At 33.7% G+C, this 18,768-nt stretch overlaps 4 protein-coding genes across 5 annotated transcripts; 2 read left to right on the top strand and 2 right to left on the bottom strand.

Moving 5' to 3' along the window:
* The first annotated feature begins 531 nt into the window (after positions 1–531).
* Positions 532–8,364, top strand: LOC122401343 (tetratricopeptide repeat protein 28). The gene is made up of 15 exons (XM_043403425.1): positions 532–555; positions 999–1,256; positions 1,316–1,718; positions 1,801–2,358; positions 2,450–2,745; positions 2,846–3,311; positions 3,387–3,794; positions 3,867–4,244; positions 4,320–5,100; positions 5,187–5,857; positions 5,931–6,433; positions 6,504–6,866; positions 6,951–7,188; positions 7,264–7,482; positions 7,556–8,364. Exons 1-15 carry the CDS (start codon positions 532–534, stop codon positions 8,194–8,196), a joined length of 6,207 nt encoding a protein of 2,068 aa, XP_043259360.1. The 3' UTR covers positions 8,197–8,364.
* A 541-nt stretch (positions 8,365–8,905) lies between these two features.
* Positions 8,906–9,811, bottom strand: LOC122401376 (peptidyl-tRNA hydrolase 2, mitochondrial-like). The gene is made up of 3 exons (XM_043403461.1): positions 9,474–9,811; positions 9,199–9,384; positions 8,906–9,103 (listed from the first exon to the last, which is right to left on the bottom strand). Exons 1-3 carry the CDS (start codon positions 9,645–9,647, stop codon positions 8,921–8,923), a joined length of 543 nt encoding a protein of 180 aa, XP_043259396.1. The 5' UTR covers positions 9,648–9,811; the 3' UTR covers positions 8,906–8,920.
* A 1,234-nt stretch (positions 9,812–11,045) lies between these two features.
* On the top strand, positions 11,046–17,211 carry LOC122401341 (AP-1 complex subunit beta-1). 2 transcript variants are annotated; one of them, XM_043403418.1, is made up of 11 exons: positions 11,046–11,195; positions 11,549–11,710; positions 12,298–12,468; positions 13,731–13,757; positions 13,858–14,103; positions 14,179–14,439; positions 14,527–15,637; positions 15,972–16,224; positions 16,315–16,666; positions 16,749–16,940; positions 17,020–17,211. In XM_043403418.1, exons 2-11 carry the CDS (start codon positions 11,603–11,605, stop codon positions 17,092–17,094), a joined length of 2,796 nt encoding a protein of 931 aa, XP_043259353.1. In that variant the 5' UTR covers positions 11,046–11,195; positions 11,549–11,602; the 3' UTR covers positions 17,095–17,211. The 2 variants fall into 2 exon arrangements, with proteins under 2 accessions (XP_043259353.1, XP_043259354.1); XM_043403419.1 differs by lacking the exon at positions 13,731–13,757 and having other exon boundaries at positions 17,020–17,210.
* A 290-nt stretch (positions 17,212–17,501) lies between these two features.
* On the bottom strand, positions 17,502–18,691 carry LOC122401349 (40S ribosomal protein S27). Its single transcript, XM_043403431.1, has 2 exons — positions 18,573–18,691; positions 17,502–17,814 (listed from the first exon to the last, which is right to left on the bottom strand). Exon 2 carries the CDS (start codon positions 17,811–17,813, stop codon positions 17,556–17,558), a length of 258 nt encoding a protein of 85 aa, XP_043259366.1. The 5' UTR covers position 17,814; positions 18,573–18,691; the 3' UTR covers positions 17,502–17,555.
* Positions 18,692–18,768: the final 77 nt, after the last annotated feature.

The raw sequence follows: 18,768 nt of genomic DNA, 5'->3' as shown, positions 1-18,768 counted from the left end.
ATTGGACTAAGAAACAAAAAATCAACAAAATTCTGGATGTCTGATTTGTATACGCAACAGTCTCATTTCTGTGCATACATATTTTTACACAGAACATAGACTTACGGTGTGTGTAGGTACATATATGAAACCCAATATGAGAAGGGTACAGAAGTAGACAGTGCCGGCCCCACTCTGGGCCTTAAGGGGGGACCCGGGGTCACATTCCAAGATGGCTGTACCTGAGGAATGCAGTGGGTGCCCCCCTACGACGCTTTCCTCCCTCCCTTTTTATTAATCGAACCAATTCACTTATCCTAGCAAATACTCCGATTACTAGGACGAAGTAGTTAATGTCAACGTCTATCCGGTGAGTGTCGTAAAAATTTGAAAGTAGCACTTTGCGGAGAATAAATGTGAGTGAGAAAAAAGAAGGTATTGCGGGAAGTCCTAGAAAGGACCTATACTCTAAAATGCGTGGCCTTATCTAATGGTGCTTCCTCGCCGCAGATAATGCTCATGCAGGAGGATGCTACCTGCTCGTCTTAAGCAATGTCTCATAGGGATATCTCTGAGGTAACAACACGGTCCTTTACAGTATATGTCTCGACGAGTACTATCCATTTTGTGTTTTATAATAAAAATTATTTGATTTTATAGACTTTTGTGCATTTTATTTTGTCATTTGTTATGAAACTTGACTTGATATTTTCAAGCTTAATAATAAATTGTGTTTTTATAATTATACTTAATACATATTGCAATGTGTATTATGTTCATTTGTAATAATAATTAATATAAATTTGTGACAATATTATTTTAATCAGTTAATTAAAATAGTAAATGACAAAGATCTTATATTTTTAATGTAGATCATGTCTATCATTTGATGTAATTTAATTATTTTACAATAAATAATATTATAAATCAAAATTGATTACTTAATTTCATGATTAACAGTATGATAAATGAAATTATAAATGATAATTTAAAGTGGTAATTTGTTATAAATGTTTAAGGTGGAACCCGAAGGTACGTCGGCCTTGGCTGCTGGATCAAGATCTCTATTCTTAGAAACAGTACGCCGTAGCAATGCAGCATGTCAAAACGGTGATTATGCGCTTGCAGCAAGCTTGTACACAGAAGCTCTTGCTTTGGACCCACTCAGCCATGTGCTGTATTCAAATAGGTCAGCTGCTCGGCTCAAAATGGGTTTATTCGCAGTTGCTCTTCAAGATGCTGTTAGAGCTACTGAACTCAGTCCTCAATGGCCAAAGGTAGAATTATGCATTTTGTTTATTATTCTTTAAATAATTAATGAAACTTTTTTTGATAGGCATATTATCGTCAAGGAGTAGCATTACAATGTTTAGGGAGACATGGGGAGGCCCTTGTGGCCTTCAGTACAGGTCTAGCACATGATCCTTCTAATTGTCAATTATTATCTGGTTTGGTAGAAGCATCTTTAAAATCTCCACTACGTTCAACATTAGAACCAACATTTCAACAATTACGTGCAATGAAACTTGATGAATCTCCTTTTGTTGTTATTTCTGTTGTTGGTCAAGAACTTCTTGGAGCAGGGCAGTATAAAGCAGCAGCTGGTGTATTAGAAGCTGCACTTAATATTGGTTCTTGTAGTTTAAAATTAAGGGGTTCTGTATTTTCTGCTTTATCTAGTGCATATTGGGCATTAAATTCTTTGGACAAAGCTATCAATTATATGCAACAGGATTTAGGTAAGTATTAGTTTGAAAATGAATAAAATAATAAACTTTTTTTTAATTAGTCTTTTTAAATTTTGAGTAAAAATATTTTTAGGTGTGGCACGATCTTTAGGAGATACACAGGGTGAATGTCGAGCTCATGGAAATCTGGGCTCTGCATATTTTAGCAAAGGCAGTTTTAAGGAAGCTTTAACAGCACACAGGTATCAATTGGTTTTAGCTATGAAGTGCAAAGACACTCAGGCTGCAGCTTCTGCTTTAACTAGCCTGGGTCACGTTTATACAGCTATTGGTGATTTACCAAATGCACTTGCTTCCCATAAGCAATGTGTACAGTTAGTAAAACAAATGGGAGATCGACTTCAGGAAGCACGAGAAATAGGTAACGTGGGAGCAGTTTATTTAGCAATGGGAGAATTTGAAAGTGCTGTTGATTGTCATACCCAGCACTTGAGAATAGCAAGACGATTAGGGGATCGTGTAGAGGAAGCAAGAGCTTTTAGTAACTTGGGATCATCTCATCACTATCGAAGAAATTTCGGTCAAGCAATGGCTTATCACGAAAATGTTCTAAGAATAGCTCAAGAACTCGGCGATAGAGCAATAGAAATGAGAGCTTATGCTGGATTGGGTCATGCTGCAAGATGTGCAGGTGAAAAACTTTTCGGAACGAAAAATAATGAGGAAACCAATGAAGAAATGAATTTTATTATAAAATTTCTTTCAAATATATCCTTATTTAGGCGATCTTGCACAAGCCAAGCTGTGGCACCAGAGACAACTTGACGTTGCATTAGCTACAAAAGATAAAGTAGCAGAAGGACGAGCATGCAGCAACTTAGGAATAGTTTATCAATTACTTGGTGAACATGAAGCTGCACTTAAGTTGCATCAAGCTCACTTAGGAATTGCTAGATCGTTAGGAGATAAAGCTGGTATGGGCAGAGCATATGGAAACATCGGAAATGCTTATAATGCATTAGGATATTACGAACAAGCTATTAAATATCATAAACAAGAATTAACAATAAGTAAAGAGGTAAATTATTTAAAGTATTTAATAAGAAGCATTATTAGTGCTATATTTAAACTACATAAAGATATTTTATCTATACTGTAAAAACAATTTTTCAATATAGGTCAATGATCGTAGTTCAGAAGCTAGTACTCATGGGAATTTAGCAGTAGCATATCAAGCTGTACAGGGACATGAAGCAGCATTAAGGCATTATAGAGCTCATTTAGCTATAGCACGCGAATTAAAAGATACAGCTGGAGAAGCATGTGCTTTACTTAATCTCGCCAATTGTTTGTCATCTCGTGGCAGATTTGAAGAAGCAGTTCCATATTATGAAAATTACCTTATGTTATCCCAGGAATTACACGATGTAGAAGGAGAAGCAAAAGCGTGCCATTTCTTAGGGTATGCTCATTATTGTTTAGGTAATCATCGTGAAGCTGTCAGATATTACGATCAAGATTTGGCATTAGCTAAGGACTTACAGGATAAGTCCGGAATGGGAAGAGCTTATTGTAATTTGGGATTAGCACATTTAGCTCTTGAAAATTTAGACACAGCATTAGAATGCCAAAAATATTACTTGGGTAAGAAATTATTATATTTTTATCTTAATTGTAACCAAAAGATTTGGAAATATTATATTATTTTTATATATTTAGCTATTGCGCATATGACTAAGCATTTAGCTGGAAAATTTCGAGCTTTGGGGAATATTGGTGATTGTCTCTTACGTCTTGGTGAAGCTGAGGAAGCAATAAAAATGCATCAACGACAATTAAATTTAGCGCGACAGGCAGGTGATCGGAGTTTAGAAGCTGCTGCTTACGGAGCTTTGGGTATCGCGCATCGGACAATAAAAAATCTTGATAAGGCACTAGGATTTCATACTCAAGAATTAACTTTAAGGCAAGAAGCTGGAGATTTGCGTGGCGAGTGTAGAGCTCACGGAAACTTAGGTGCAGTACATATGGCATTGGGTCAATACACTCATGCAGTAAAATGTTATCAGGAGCAACTTGAGAGAGCGAAAGAATTAGCGGATTCAGGAGTCGAAGCACAAGCTCTAGGTAAAATTTACTTATAGTCTACAAAAATTTTAATTTACAATTACAGTTTTAACGACTTTTCCTTCTAAACAGGAAACTTAGGGATAGCTAGACTTAATATGGCACATTATGAAGATGCAATTGGATATTTTGAACAACAACTGGCAACTTTAGAGCCATTAACTACAGGAACAGCTTTATTAGACAAAGCTAGAGCGCTTGGAAATCTAGGCGACTGTTACGAAGCCTTAGGAGATCCAGAGGAAGCTATTAAATGTCATGAACAGCAATTAGCAGCTGCTACAAAGTTGAAAAGTATAAGAGAACAAGAAAGGGCATATCGAGGATTAGGCAGAGCTCGAGAAGCAACTGGAAATTTACAAGAAGCTCTGGTTTGCTTTGAAAAGAGGTTAGTGGCTGCACACGAAGTCGATAGCCCCGAGTCAAGAGGCGCAGCATATGGAGATTTAGGTAAACTTCATATACAAACTTCTAAATACATTACTTTTTGCGCATGTTATGAATTTGCTGACATTAATTTTACAGGCAGGGTACATGCCGCATTAGGTAATCACGAACAAGCTGTTAGCTGTTTATCGCATCAACTTGCTCTTGCCAGAGGACTTGGAGATAAAGCTGCTGAAGCAGAAGCAGCTAGTGGATTAGGAGCTGTTCACTTATTAATGGATGATCCAAATTCTGCATTGCGTCACCATCAATTGGAACTTTCAATTGCTGAAGCCTTAGATGCAGCTGGATTACAAGCTAGAGCTTGCGCAAATTTGGGTGTAACCCAAGAAGCATTAGGACAATTTGAAGAAGCTATAAGATTACAAGAACAATCGCTGAGCCTCGCAGCAGCAGCTGGAGATCAACCAGCGAGAGCAGCTGCATTTTCTAGTTTAGGACGACTTCATCATTTGTGTGGTGATTTATCACGAGCCTTGAGTTACTTGCAATCTGGGTTATCATTGTCTGAAGGATTAGGAAGAAGAGAAGAAGCAGCTAGATTGAGACACAGACTTGGTCTTGTTCATTGGGAAGCTGGTGAAGCAGTAATTGCCGTAGAACATTTAGAAAAGGCGGCTAATTTATTAGAATCATTAGACGGAACCTCTTCGGTTCTTACTTGTGGGCAACCAAATAAGTCTGAATTGCTATCAGAAACGTATAGAATGTTACAAAAAGTGTTGATCAGTCTAAACAGAGCTGAAGAAGCTCTAAATTGGGCAGAAAGATCAAGACGGTGTAAAAGTAACTGTTTGGATGATGCTGCGCATTATTCAGAAATCATTGACAGACAACGCGGTGTTATTTTATATTATAGGTAAGTTAAAATTATCAACAGACAGTATCTACAATGTACACCTTCAATTCTATAAAACCGTTAATAAATATGAAATTTTATTTCAGTGAAGTTGGATGTGAATTGCACGCTTGGTGTTTAGCTCCGGGTCGGGGACTGTTACGATTTCATTCTACTACTTTGGATGATGGTATGGGATTAGAAAAACGAGTTTTGCAAGCACGAGAAGCTCTTTTGGATGAAACAAATGAACTTGTTGAAGAAACGAAAATACCATCAAGAGGACATCATCTTAATGCTAGTTCTTATAGTTTGAGTAGTTTATTCAGTGTAGGCTCGGTCAGTTCACGAGCAGGAAGTGCACGATGGGGTCGGGGAACGAAAGGACCTACATGGCAACCACCGTTGCCGATCCAAGTACTTTACGATCTACTTTTAGCCCCGTTCGAAGATCTTTTACCGCCTGCAAGGAAGGAATTAATCATGGTAGTGGAAAAGTCGCTGTATTTGGCACCACTTCCAGCTTTACAATCAAATCCTGGAGAAGATTATTTATGCGAAAGATTTTCTTTATTAGTTGTACCATCTCTTGCAGCCTTAAGAAAACGATCAAAAACTCCTATGCCAGAAGGTGGTGCAACAGTAGCTGCATTAGTTGCAGGAAATCCTGTACTTCCTGAAGAAATTAAAGAAGAATACGGCTGGTCTGAAAGTGTCGCTTCTACTGAAACGGAATCTGAGATTGTTGCTGAACTATTAGAAGCTCGTGCATTAACTGGTAACTATAAATTTACTAGCGAACATTAATAAGATATTTAATAATAAAATGTTTCTTATATCTTTATTAATAGGGGCGGAAGCAACTAGGTCAGCTGTTTTAAGATCTCTACCTGACGCAGAATGTGTGCACTTGACAGTACCAGTGTTTTGGAATTCTAGCAGTTTAGTATTAACTGCTGATCAATGCGAAGAGCCTTCTGAAAGACCAGAGTATTTACTAAGTTATTCAGACATCTCAAAATTAAGGATAGCTGCTCGTTTAGTCGTAATATCGTGTGGTCACTGTTGGAGCAGTACAGAAAATACAACTGCTACATCAGATGGTGTGCAAAATTTAGCCAAGGCTTTATTAAACGCGGGAGCACAATGTGTACTTATAGGAATGTGGGCAGTTCCGCCAACAGCTGGCAGTATTTTATTACGAGCATTTTATAGTGCTATGTTACAAGGTGCTAGAGCATCAAGAGCATTGGCAGAAGCCATGCAAACAGTCCAGCATACGAGACACTTCGCACATCCTGCAAATTGGGCTGGTTGGCTGCTTGTTGGAGGAGATGCAAGATTATCAAATAAGGTAAGCTATCCAAATTCAACACAATAGAGATATTTATGTACACATAATAATTCACTAATTATTTATTTAGGTCGCTTTAATGGGACAAGCGCTTGCCGAATTACTACGCGGTGGTCCTGAACAAAGTCGTGACGCTCTACGCGTAACGCTTCATTTAGTAGAAAAATCCTTACAACGAATACACCGTGGGCAAAAAAATGCTATGTATACAACTCAGCGTAGTATTGAAAATAAAGTTGGAGCAGCTACGGGCTGGCGAGAACTATTAATGTCTGTAGGCTTTAGATTTGAACCAGCCGGAAACGGAATACCATCTTCTGTATTTTTCCCACAAAGTGATCCCGAAGAAAGATTAACAAGATGTAGTGCAAGTTTACAAGCATTGTTAGGATTGGGATCATCATCACTGCATGCGCTTGCTCGATTATTACAAGTAAGAAACAGCACTTGACTCATTGCAGTATGAGAATGTATATATTATGTATTGGTTTGAAGATAATCCCTCTACATTTTATAGGCACCAGAAGCTGCAGAAGATGTCATTTCTGCAATGAGAAGAGCTAGTTGTGCAACAGAAGGTCAAGAAGTTACATTACCAGTACAGGTATGGAGAGCATCAGGATCTCATGAATTGTTTGCAAGTTTAGGTTTTGACCTTATGGAAGTTGGTCAATCAGAAGTTATATTAAGAACTGGAAAACAAGCATCACGAAGAGCTGTTCAATTTGCTTTACAAGCTCTTCTTGCTTTATTCGGTAAATAAATTATGCAAACTGATTATACAAACAAAAGTACCGGTAAGATATACTAATCCATGAATATGTTATTAGACACGCAAGAAGCACCTAAAAGTTTGAGTTTAGACTCTAGTAGCTCGATGGAAAGCTTAGCTTCTGTTGCTCATACTGAAAAGAATGTCATAGAACGGCCTCGACTGGGAGGTGCATTTGCAAACTATGTTCGTCATCGAGGTGAACCAGATGGAAAAACTATGGAACCACCAAATATTCCAATCCCTACATCACGACAACCATGTCAAAATGGAGGAGGTACATACAAAATCTATCTAAGTTTGCTTAAATATTAGGTATAAAATTAAAAATGTATATTTGTGTTTTATAGGTGAATCAGACGTTGCCTTTACTCCTAGCCCTCCTGTAGCACTTAACTTAAATCACCAAACACATATTAGAAATCTTTATCCTGATCAAAGCATAAGACCTGGATCTAGTTCAAGTAGTTCGGTAACAGATTGGGATAACGGTCATGCAACAGTTTTAAGACGACAACCACTGCCACCTTTACCAGCAACTATCCTAGAAAGATTAAGCGTCAGAACAGAAATTGGATCTAATTCTCCAAGGAAACCTCGTCATCCTACAGCAACTGAGGATATTTGTTCTCAGTCAGACTCGACGCAGCCTGCAGAAACACATAATCAAAATTTAAGAAATGTAGCCACATCTCTCACAAGTCTCACGCGCGAATTAACACCTACAATATCAGAGGTATATCATGAGCGAAATTTAGGATTAGGATTAGCGCCATCTTTATCAAAACTACTGGAAGAAGTAGGCTCTGTTCCCGAAAACGAAGAAACTCAATCAACACGAGTAAATCATAATCAAACTCAAAATTGGATACAAAGTGAATCTGAATTATGTCGAAGAGATGAGGCTGATGGTAGATCTATTGCTGAATCACAATGCAGTGCTACTAGCTCTAACAAAATACATCGAAAAGCACCTCCTCCACCAGTATAGATTATTTATATAATATTTATAAGCATTAAATAATATTTTAAATGTGGATAATAGTACTGGGTACCAAAGAATGGAAGATATTTTATTGGAAACAAATTTTCAATGTTTTGTGATTAGACGGGGAACAATTAATTCATGATAATTGCTTACTTCATAGCAGTATGATTCTACTTGATATTATTTCTAGATCTATACTAGATCTATTTTACAACATGATATAAGTAAATGCCATTTCTACTTACACTGACAATTAATAAAATTTAATATAAAAAACATACTGTTTACAATAACACCCAATGCTATACCTATATTTGTTAATGCAAAAATGTATTATATTATTATTAAGATGAATGTGTAAGATAATATTGCATTGAAATTTATCAAATGAAAACATTGCTATGTGTAAAACATTACTACTTAATTAAAGGTATGCATTGCAGACTGAAGATGAATTTAAGATTGTAATATGTATTTCACTAACTTGTACTTATTCTATTTTTCATAAATATATTGTCACATTTTTTATGTGTTGGTTTTTTTTTTTTACAAAAGTTACATAGTTATATTTTTAATTATAATATTTGAAGTATATATTGATAATTCTGCATTTAATACATAACTTTTCTAATGTAAATGAAATTTTTGGATTAAAATACTGGGCTTAAAAAATTCAAATATTGATTTAAAACTTAAATAGAAAGAGGTACCTTTATTCAGTAAATTATTAAAACAATTTTAAATGTCCAGTTACTTGATCAATTAGTGATGCTGGACCTGGACCAACTGCACATACTGTTCTGCTTCCTGGTGCTACCTGTGTATGCCCAGCATCTTGTATCATATTTGCTAAAAGTCCTACAGCTCTGGCTTGCTTTGCCACCTCTTTTAAAGCATCTTCACTATCCACCTAGGCATTTATTCAGTCATAATTATATGATTAAAAGCAAATAATTATCATACAAATCTTAGTTTATTTCATTAAATGTATAAAAGTATACATACTTTAACAGTAATCTTGGCTTGACCACATTCTTCCCAGGCTTGTAAAATTTTAGGATTTTTAATAGCTGCCTTATATGCTGCAACAGCAGCATGAGCACATTGTGCTGCAACTTTTCCTTTTCCCATTTTTAAATCAGTTCTAATGACTAAAATAAGCTTGTAATTATCATATTCATCTGTATATACCTATTTTATAACAAAAAACAAAATTATTTATTGTCTTAATTCCACATGTTGTAAAATAATGACATTGTAGACATTAAAATATGTCTTACTATACTGTTTGAAGATTCATTAGAGTCCTCTAAAGTTTCTAATTTTCTCCTATTTGTTATTGTCATTATTCTATATAAACAATATCCCATTATTGTTGCAACAGTAAATAATACTTTTGCATCTGCAGCACTTTCAAGAAATATTTCAGTGATACTCATGTTATCAAAACTCATTAGGATACTATATTTGAAAACTTTTGTTTACATTTATAAATCTTTTAATAGTTTTTAACACATTTAATAACTGAAAAATGAATTATGGTGGTATACTGTAACAGTAGTACCTAATAGTATTATTTTCTTTTGATTTGGATAAACTCCCAGTTATTCCACGTGACAGAACCAGTAAGGTTAGGTTATATACTGTTTAAAACAGGTTACACGCGTTTTAACATCCTATCACTGTGGCCAGAATCTGGCCGCCAGATCGGGCATAATTGAGTGCATCGAAATCGACAATAGTGACGACGAACTTCCTTAGCATCTAACTGAGTGGTTGGGAAAGCCGACATATCTTACCGCTCCAACCACATGTTACGCCCGGTCAGCACTTCATGCAACTTCGGGAAATCGATAAAGAACGTGAACAGGAGTCTTTCCTTCTTGCTCTTGAACAGCTGAAGTTCGTCCTCCCGTTAATGGCATACAATTTCAAATCTCGACTGCCCCGGCATTTTTACGTTTCGAGCTATATAGACACACATTTATGTATTGAACAACTCAGAGAATGAACATCTCCGTTACGGAACAACTATGTAATAAAACCAAACATGGTATATTTGTCTATATAGGCAAAAAATATACAAATACAAATTGAATTAAATATTAAATAAACATTCTTTGTTATAAAATTAAAGTATTATTATTTGAAATAATAGAACAATTAGAAAATAAATCGTTTGAAAATAATTTCTAAAGTCTTACTTGATAAACTATATTCAAACGATTTATTTCCAAAGTACTGTTTTATTTCAAACATGATTGGGGTGTCTTGAAACGTGTATTTACGTGAAAATTTTTCAATCATTATGGAGTTTGCTTATATGTATGTGTCTATACATATAGCTCGAAACATAAAAATACCTGGGCAGTCGAGATTCGAAATTGTATGCCGCGAAGACGGTCTTCAACTGTTCAAGAGCAAGAAGGAAAGGCTCCCGTTCACGTTCTTTATCGATTTCCCGAAGTTGCATGAAGTGCTGACCTGGCGTAACATGTGGTTCGTGCGGTAGGATATGTCAATTTTCCCCACCACTTCATTAAACGCTAAGGAAATTCGTCGTTACTAGTGTCGCCGTCGATGCACTCAATTATGCCAAATCTGGTCACACTGCATGGCAACACACTAGAATAATTCCTCTAGGGATCCTCTAGGAAGGGATCGAGCATTACGTTCAACTATTTCATTGGCCCCCGACATTTTGATACAAACCGGAAGCAAGACAAAACAAGAGGCGTTTGTGTGTTGGCCTATCCAATGCAAAATCGGACTCTCGTAGTTTTACTGGCTCTTTCTTTCAGTATGGCGTATGGCTCGTGCTAGAGAATAGCACTAGAGCCGTTTTAGTCGTTTGTGAGGTACGCATCAGCATCAAGAAGAACGTATGAATCCATCGTGAGTGTCTATAGCCCATGGTTAGAAGGGCGTTTTGCGTAAGGACCTGTCAATGTACTGTCAACTAACGATTTTTTTACATTTGTTGATCGTTTAAAACAGTTGAGGTACATAAAGAATAAGTATTATTAAATAACATGTTTAAAAATCATCCGATTTGTTTTGTAATTTCGCGATAGGAATTTGTACAAAATTTGCATATATTGAATTTTTCACTATGTATTATTATTATATTATATTTCAAACATCTTTAATGCTTTTGAATTGTAAAGTCATAAAGGATATTCTTATTTGGAATTCAATTGAATTAACATTTTGTTAACATTTTACATTTTGGTTAGAGTTAGTAGAATGACACTATATACTTTGAACATTGATCCAATCGTGGTTTACTATATTGAAACCTTATTTAATTTTGCCACCCTACTGCACCCGCAATGTATAGTTGTTTCTTTTTCAGAACACATATTTGATATTTGCATTATCATTTCTCAAAGTATTTAAAAAATTCAAGATGACAGATTCCAAGTATTTTACCACTACAAAAAAAGGAGAAATGTATGAACTTAAATCAGAATTAAATAATGACAAGAAAGAAAAGAAGAAAGAAGCTGTGAAGAAGGTGAGTCAATGTATTAATGAAATCTTTTAATTACTTATTACTTTATGTAATATAAATTTAAAAATCAATTGTGTAATATACCAAGTTGACAATGATTTTAATCTCTTTTCACTGATTGTATTCATATTTTGTAAAGAGTTAGTAAATAGTTCTATGCAGCTAAAATGTGATTTTAAAAGATAATGTAGTTTTTTGTAAGATAATTATATAAATTCTTCATTTATATTGTACATTTCATTTTCTTTATTTCTTGAAATTTAAACTTCGATTTGCAATATCATTCTTATACATAAGAATTTATTATTCCATAAACATAAAGCCAACAAATCTGTTTCATACTGCAGAAAGAAAAGTATGATTAAAGGAATATAATAAAATTTCTTCAGATTGGGAAATTATAATGATATTAATGTTTATTTATTATATGTATACTTCTCTATTGAGTCCCAAAAACATTATTTAATTAAAGGCAATATAAATTATGTTCATGTTTTTATACTTTTTTAAAGTAATAAAAATATTATTATTTTTACTTTTGCAATTATATTTTATTAAGTAGTTGTTTAAATGTAGTCAACTATGTTTAGGTGATTGCTTCCATGACTGTGGGTAAAGATGTATCAGCACTCTTCCCAGATGTGGTCAATTGTATGCAGACAGACAATTTGGAACTCAAAAAGCTGGTGTATTTGTATCTGATGAATTATGCCAAAACTCAACCAGACATGGCCATCATGGCTGTCAACACATTTGTCAAGGTAATGTAGCCTAGAAACTCAATACATATTTATCATGTTTTATTAATGCACTTTTACCCTTTATATATTTTAATGACACTTGGATGATGTTGAGAGTCTCTGTCTGCAAAGAGGCAAGCTGGAAAAAGTTTTACGTAGAAGTTTCTTAAGTTACATATATTATTGTCAAATAAATTGAACATTAATTTTACAGCCTGCCTCACATCATGTACAGACCGTGCTTTGCAAATTACATCAGTTTGCACAGAGCTGTCTGCGTTATGGGACGGAATGTATCTTTTGTTCTCTCTTAATGAATTGCTTATTTTTCAAAGGGCACGAGACTGGAATTTGGCTAAATAAAATATAATTTGTATTATCCTATATTTTAAATTAGATCGTAATATTATCGTTAATAATTTCCATCAATCTGTCATGATTCTATTGTTTCATTGTCACCAAATTCCAGTATCTTTTTTTCAGTTCAGTTTAGCATCAAAAACAGGAATGGAATTATGACAGTTGTAACATTTAGTACAACAATTAAGAAAATCGTCCAAAGAACTGAATAATATATGTGTTAGTTCTTTAATATTAATGCACTAGTATAATTTGTGCTATTTCTCAAAACAGAGCATGGAACTTTTTCAAATCATAAAAATAGTATATACAATTAAATAGCTTGTAGAAACTTGTATAATAAAAGCACAGCTATATTTGTAATAAAAATGTAATTGGTCTTTTAAAAATTGTATTTGAAACAGCCTCAGTGGTAGAAACAAAAATTTGTTCCTTAGTCACAATGTCTAATGTGTAAACAGCATGAAAAGTTCCTTAAATGTTCATTTTATATGTATGACTGCATTATAAATTGCTACTTGTACGCAGTGCATATTTATATTATCTGCACGCAAAGTGTTTTATTCTTTTCAGAACTTTAGTGTTAATTAATAAGTGTAATCAATGTTCAAATTAATATTTCATAATGCAATTATTATAAACATGTGGATGTACATTTTGTTAATGTTTGAATAGATATCATGTAACATAATCTTATGTGCATGACACTAATTAATGTGGAAGTTATAATTTAATTTTAATTTGTAAATTATTATAAAAAAAAGAACTATAAATAGAGAAATTATGAAGAATATCTCGTGCTCTTTAAAAAATGATCAGTTCTGCATCATATTACATTAAATGGTTGATAAGTATAATATTTAACAATTAATCAAAATGGTGACGGTGACCAATTTGACCTTTTTCGTTCTGACACGCAAAAGGAGCTAGCGACATCTCCGATGACAAAGGTACCATACCACTTTCTACTTCGTTAAAATTCATGGGTTGAGATAGATAGCCACTGCTGTGACTAGACTTGAATCCCTGGCTTGCCCGATTTTTGCGCAGGATTGCGAGGACCCAAATCCGCTGATTCGAGCATTAGCAGTTCGCACAATGGGTTGTATACGCGTGGACAAGATTACTGAGTACCTCTGTGAGCCATTGCGGAAATGCCTGAAGGATGAAGACCCATATGTTCGTAAGACTGCAGCTGTTTGCGTGGCCAAGCTTTATGATATTAATGCAGCTTTAGTAGAGGATCAAGGATTTTTGGATCAGTTGAAAGATCTTTTATCAGACAGTAATCCTATGGTAAATGTTTCAAATTTACGTATCATGTAAATATTGAAGTACATACTTACCTTTACACATAATTTGTACGTTTAGGTTGTTGCAAACGCGGTAGCTGCTTTATCTGAAATTAATGAAGCAAGTCCAAGTGGGCAACCTTTGGTTGAAATGAATGCACAAACCATTAACAAATTATTAACAGCCCTCAATGAATGTACAGAATGGGGTCAAGTTTTCATTTTGGATTCACTTGCAAATTATTCACCTAAAGACGATCGCGAAGCACAAAGTATATGTGAACGAATTACTCCACGTTTAGCTCATGCTAACGCCGCAGTTGTCTTGTCTGCTGTTAAGGTAGCATATCAAATAAAAGTTAATGTTTGCAATTAAAAATATTCTATAATTATTTTAATTTGTTAAAATAGTTTTCTTCATTTATAGGTATTAATGAAATTAATGGAAATGTTACAATCAGAATCTGACTTTGTTGGCACTTTAACAAAAAAATTAGCTCCACCTCTTGTAACTTTACTCAGTTCTGAGCCTGAAGTTCAATATGTAGCATTAAGAAATATAAATCTTATTGTTCAGAAACGCCCAGATATTTTAAAACATGAAATGAAAGTTTTCTTTGTCAAATATAATGATCCAATTTACGTGAAACTTGAAAAGCTAGATATTATGATTCGTTTAGCATCTCAAGCTAACATAGCTCAGGTTTTATCTGAATTGAAAGAATATGCTACAGAAGTTGATGTAGATTTTGTACGAAAAGCAGTCAGAGCTATTGGTCGTTGTGCCATCAAAGTTGAACCTTCTGCTGAACGGTGCGTTTCAACACTCTTGGATCTGATACAAACAAAGGTCAATTACGTTGTTCAAGAAGCAATTGTAGTTATAAAAGACATTTTCCGAAAATATCCAAACAAATATGAAAGTATTATCTCAACTCTTTGTGAAAATTTGGATACGCTTGACGAACCTGAAGCACGTGCTTCCATGATATGGATTATTGGTGAATACGCTGAACGTATTGATAATGCAGATGAGCTCCTTGAAAGTTTCTTGGACGGATTTCACGATGAAAATACCCAAGTACAGTTGCAATTACTTACGGCAATTGTTAAACTATTTCTTAAAAGACCTACAGATACCCAAGAATTGGTTCAGCAAGTTCTTAGTTTAGCAACACAAGATTCTGATAATCCTGATTTAAGAGATCGAGGTTTCATCTACTGGCGATTACTTAGCACTGATCCAGCAGCTGCCAAAGAAGTTGTACTTGCCGAGAAACCTCTTATTTCAGAAGAAACGGATTTGATAGAACCAACATTATTAGATGAATTAATATGTCATATTTCAAGTTTGGCATCTGTATATCATAAACCACCGACTGCCTTCGTTGAAGGTAGAGCAGCGGGTGCCAGAAAATCATTGCCTGCTAGAAGTAATTCAAATGAAGATTCAGGACAACATACAACAACACAACTTCATGCTCAAGTCATTCCTAATCAAGATTCTCTAATAGGTGATCTTCTTAGTATGGATATTGGTAAGTATTTATTGTGATTTGAAGCGTGCAAACTTACCTTTCTTAAAAAAAAAGACATCAATTTTTACTGAAACTTTTTTTTTATCCCTAATCGTGTTCGAGTTAGCACTTTGGGGGATGCATAAATTTGTTACTATAACTAGACAAAAATACGTATCTACTATGTTTGGTTGTTCTACAAACATGTAAAGTTTCGTTGAAAACGGAACCGGACCGTTCGCGACATTTCCTTATGAGTACTTCGCGTAAAGATACACAGTTATGTTTCGCCGCTCGTGTGTAAACTTAACGTAAGACATGATCGTGTCTTTTATTATATTATTTATTTTTATAGGCGGTCCAAGTATGGTTACTCCAGCTCCAGCTCCTCAAGCAGGATTAGACCTGTTAGGTGGTGGTTTGGATGGAATTTTGGGTGGTACTGATACTGGAACTAGTGCACCTGTAGTGTCTCAAAGCACTACTGGTCTTCTTGGTGATATATTTGGTTTTAATCAAGGACCTTCTTCTTATATACCACCTAAAGTTAATTGGTTACCTGCCGAAAAGGGTAAAGGACTTGATATATGGGGAACTTTCTCGCGGAAGTAAGTAATATTATTGAAATGTATTAAATATTGAACAAATATGAATTTGAATACAATTAAAATTAATTATTTGATGTAATTTTATAATAGGAATGGACAAATTAGCATGGATATGACATTTACAAATAAAGCCATGCAACCTATGGGAGGTTTTGCAATACAATTAAATATAAATAGTTTTGGTCTAACACCAGCTGCTCCATTACAAGTACCAAGTCCTTTGAATCCTGGTGCTAGTGTAGATACCAATGTAATCTTATCTACAGCTGGTGCAGTACAACGCATGGAACCGTTGAATAATCTTCAAGTTGCAATAAAAAATAATATCGATGTATTCTATTTTGCTTGTATTGTTCCCATGAGTACCTTTTTTTTAGAGGATGGACAATTAGAGAAAAGAGTATTTCTTAGTACATGGAAAGATATACCTGCTCAAAATGAGGTATTTGTTAGTTTTTCTTTTTACATAACTGAATTTATTATAAAATAATACAAGTATTAATAAATATATGTTAATGTTGCAGGTACAATATACATTGAAAGGAGTAATGTTGACTGTTGATCAAGTTGTCCAAAAAATGCAACAAAATAATGTATTTACAATTGCAAAAAGAAATGTAGAAGGACAAGACATGTTGTATCAATCCCTTAAATTAACAAACCATGTTTGGGTATTAAATGAGTTGAAAATTCGACCAGGAAATCCTGATGTCACTGTAAGTTCAATTTTAGATCCATATGATTATTGATAATAGAATGTGTATTTAATTAATGACCAATGTATTTTGATTACAGTTATCTTTGAAGTCTCGCTCTGTGGAAGTTGCTGCAGGCATATTTCAATCATACAATGCAATTTTGCATTCTTAAATAGCGAATTAAGTCATTTGACATTAAATTTATGCAAATATCATATTTCACAACCATAGTCCAACAATTTGTTTAATACAAATCACTTATATATATAATTTATCCAATTGAAAACGATTAAAAATTGTTTGTTTATATTTTATTGTAAACTTAAACAAATTTAATATACTGTTAAATTTATCATAAAGTAATCGAATGTAAGTCAAAATAAAGACAAATTATGTTAATGATTTGTTTGTATATTCGTTGCAATTGTAACATATATAAACAAACAGGTATATAAGAGTTAAGTGTGTATTTTAATTTATGTCAATTCCCAGAGTTAAAAAAATTTTTTAGGGATTGCAATGAAAGTGAAAATAGGACAGAATAAACAAAGGAAGTTAAATATATAGTAATTATGTTTATTTCTTGCATATAAAGAGAAATGTATACATTATGTTGTTTTAACGATTGTTGCACTAGCATTGGACCTTTTTCCTAAAAGAGCAACCTTCTGTTAATCGAGCTTTACCACCTGTGGATGTACAAAGTATTGTGCGACAGCCATCACATTCAACTGATCTTTGTGCATGTGAGAAGATAGTTTTGATAGCATAACATCCAGGGCACTTAACATCCATGAAATAGCTATTTGGTTTCTGTACAAGTCTTTTTAACTTGTGCTTCCTTTTTTCTTCAGTTGGACTTGGATGAAGAAAATCTTTTGCAAGAGGCATTCTATAAAAAAAAAAAAGAAGAAAATACTTTATATACATGTAATACATTACTGTTGGTATAACATATTGGTTTATTATGAATTGCATAGAATAGATTATTATGATCAAAAAGATTTACTTATAATTTTAATATAATACAGATTATTGTGAAATTTCTTTACAATATTAATATAAATTCTGTTATTTGAAAAAGTTTGTTACATAAATATTAGCCTCTTCAAGTTTGAACATTGCACAACATAATGCAATTAAATACATAGTAGATTCTTTATCATATTGCATTACAAACATTATTTCATCAATTTTGAGAATGATTAATGACAGTTAAGAATGAAAATAAAACTTAAAATTTAATTAATACATAGTATTACATTATATACAATTAAATTATATTGAGTTTAAACTTGCTTCTTGCAAAGTTTAGCAGGAGTAGACTCACCATGCAATTAATTGATAGTGATTGACACAGTACATTTTATACTGTTCTAAAATGCATACACCATACAACACAAAATATTTGGGTTACTTTTACTGTATAATGTGTAGTATTGTATATGTTTATCAAGCAATGATTATTAATGTTACAATAATTTATTTATTATTTTATATTGTGAAAGTCTTTTAAGGTGTAATACTAATGTGTGACTTGAAGCCATATGAACATGCATCGATATACAAAACTTTAGTAGAAATAAATAATTTTTTCCATTATGTACATATAGCTTATATCGTAATATTTAATTTGATGTATTTACTTACGTGATTATGCTTGTATTTCGCTTTAAATTCAATAATCACAGTTTTAACCACGTGCTCGTGTAACAACGTTATGAACTAAAAGGAGAGGTTCCGACAAATTGTATACCCAGTATACCGACAAAATCCCTAATAGTAACTCATTGTTGCCAACTAATTAAATTTATATTACTCTTATGTATGTATAAAAAAGTGAAAA

Source organism: Colletes gigas, unplaced genomic scaffold (genome assembly GCF_013123115.1).
Source record: "Colletes gigas isolate AHSC1104 unplaced genomic scaffold, ASM1312311v1 Colletes_gigas_Sc00024, whole genome shotgun sequence".
NCBI lineage: Eukaryota > Metazoa > Arthropoda > Insecta > Hymenoptera > Colletidae > Colletes > Colletes gigas.
This window is presented reverse-complemented; position numbering and strand designations above follow the sequence as displayed.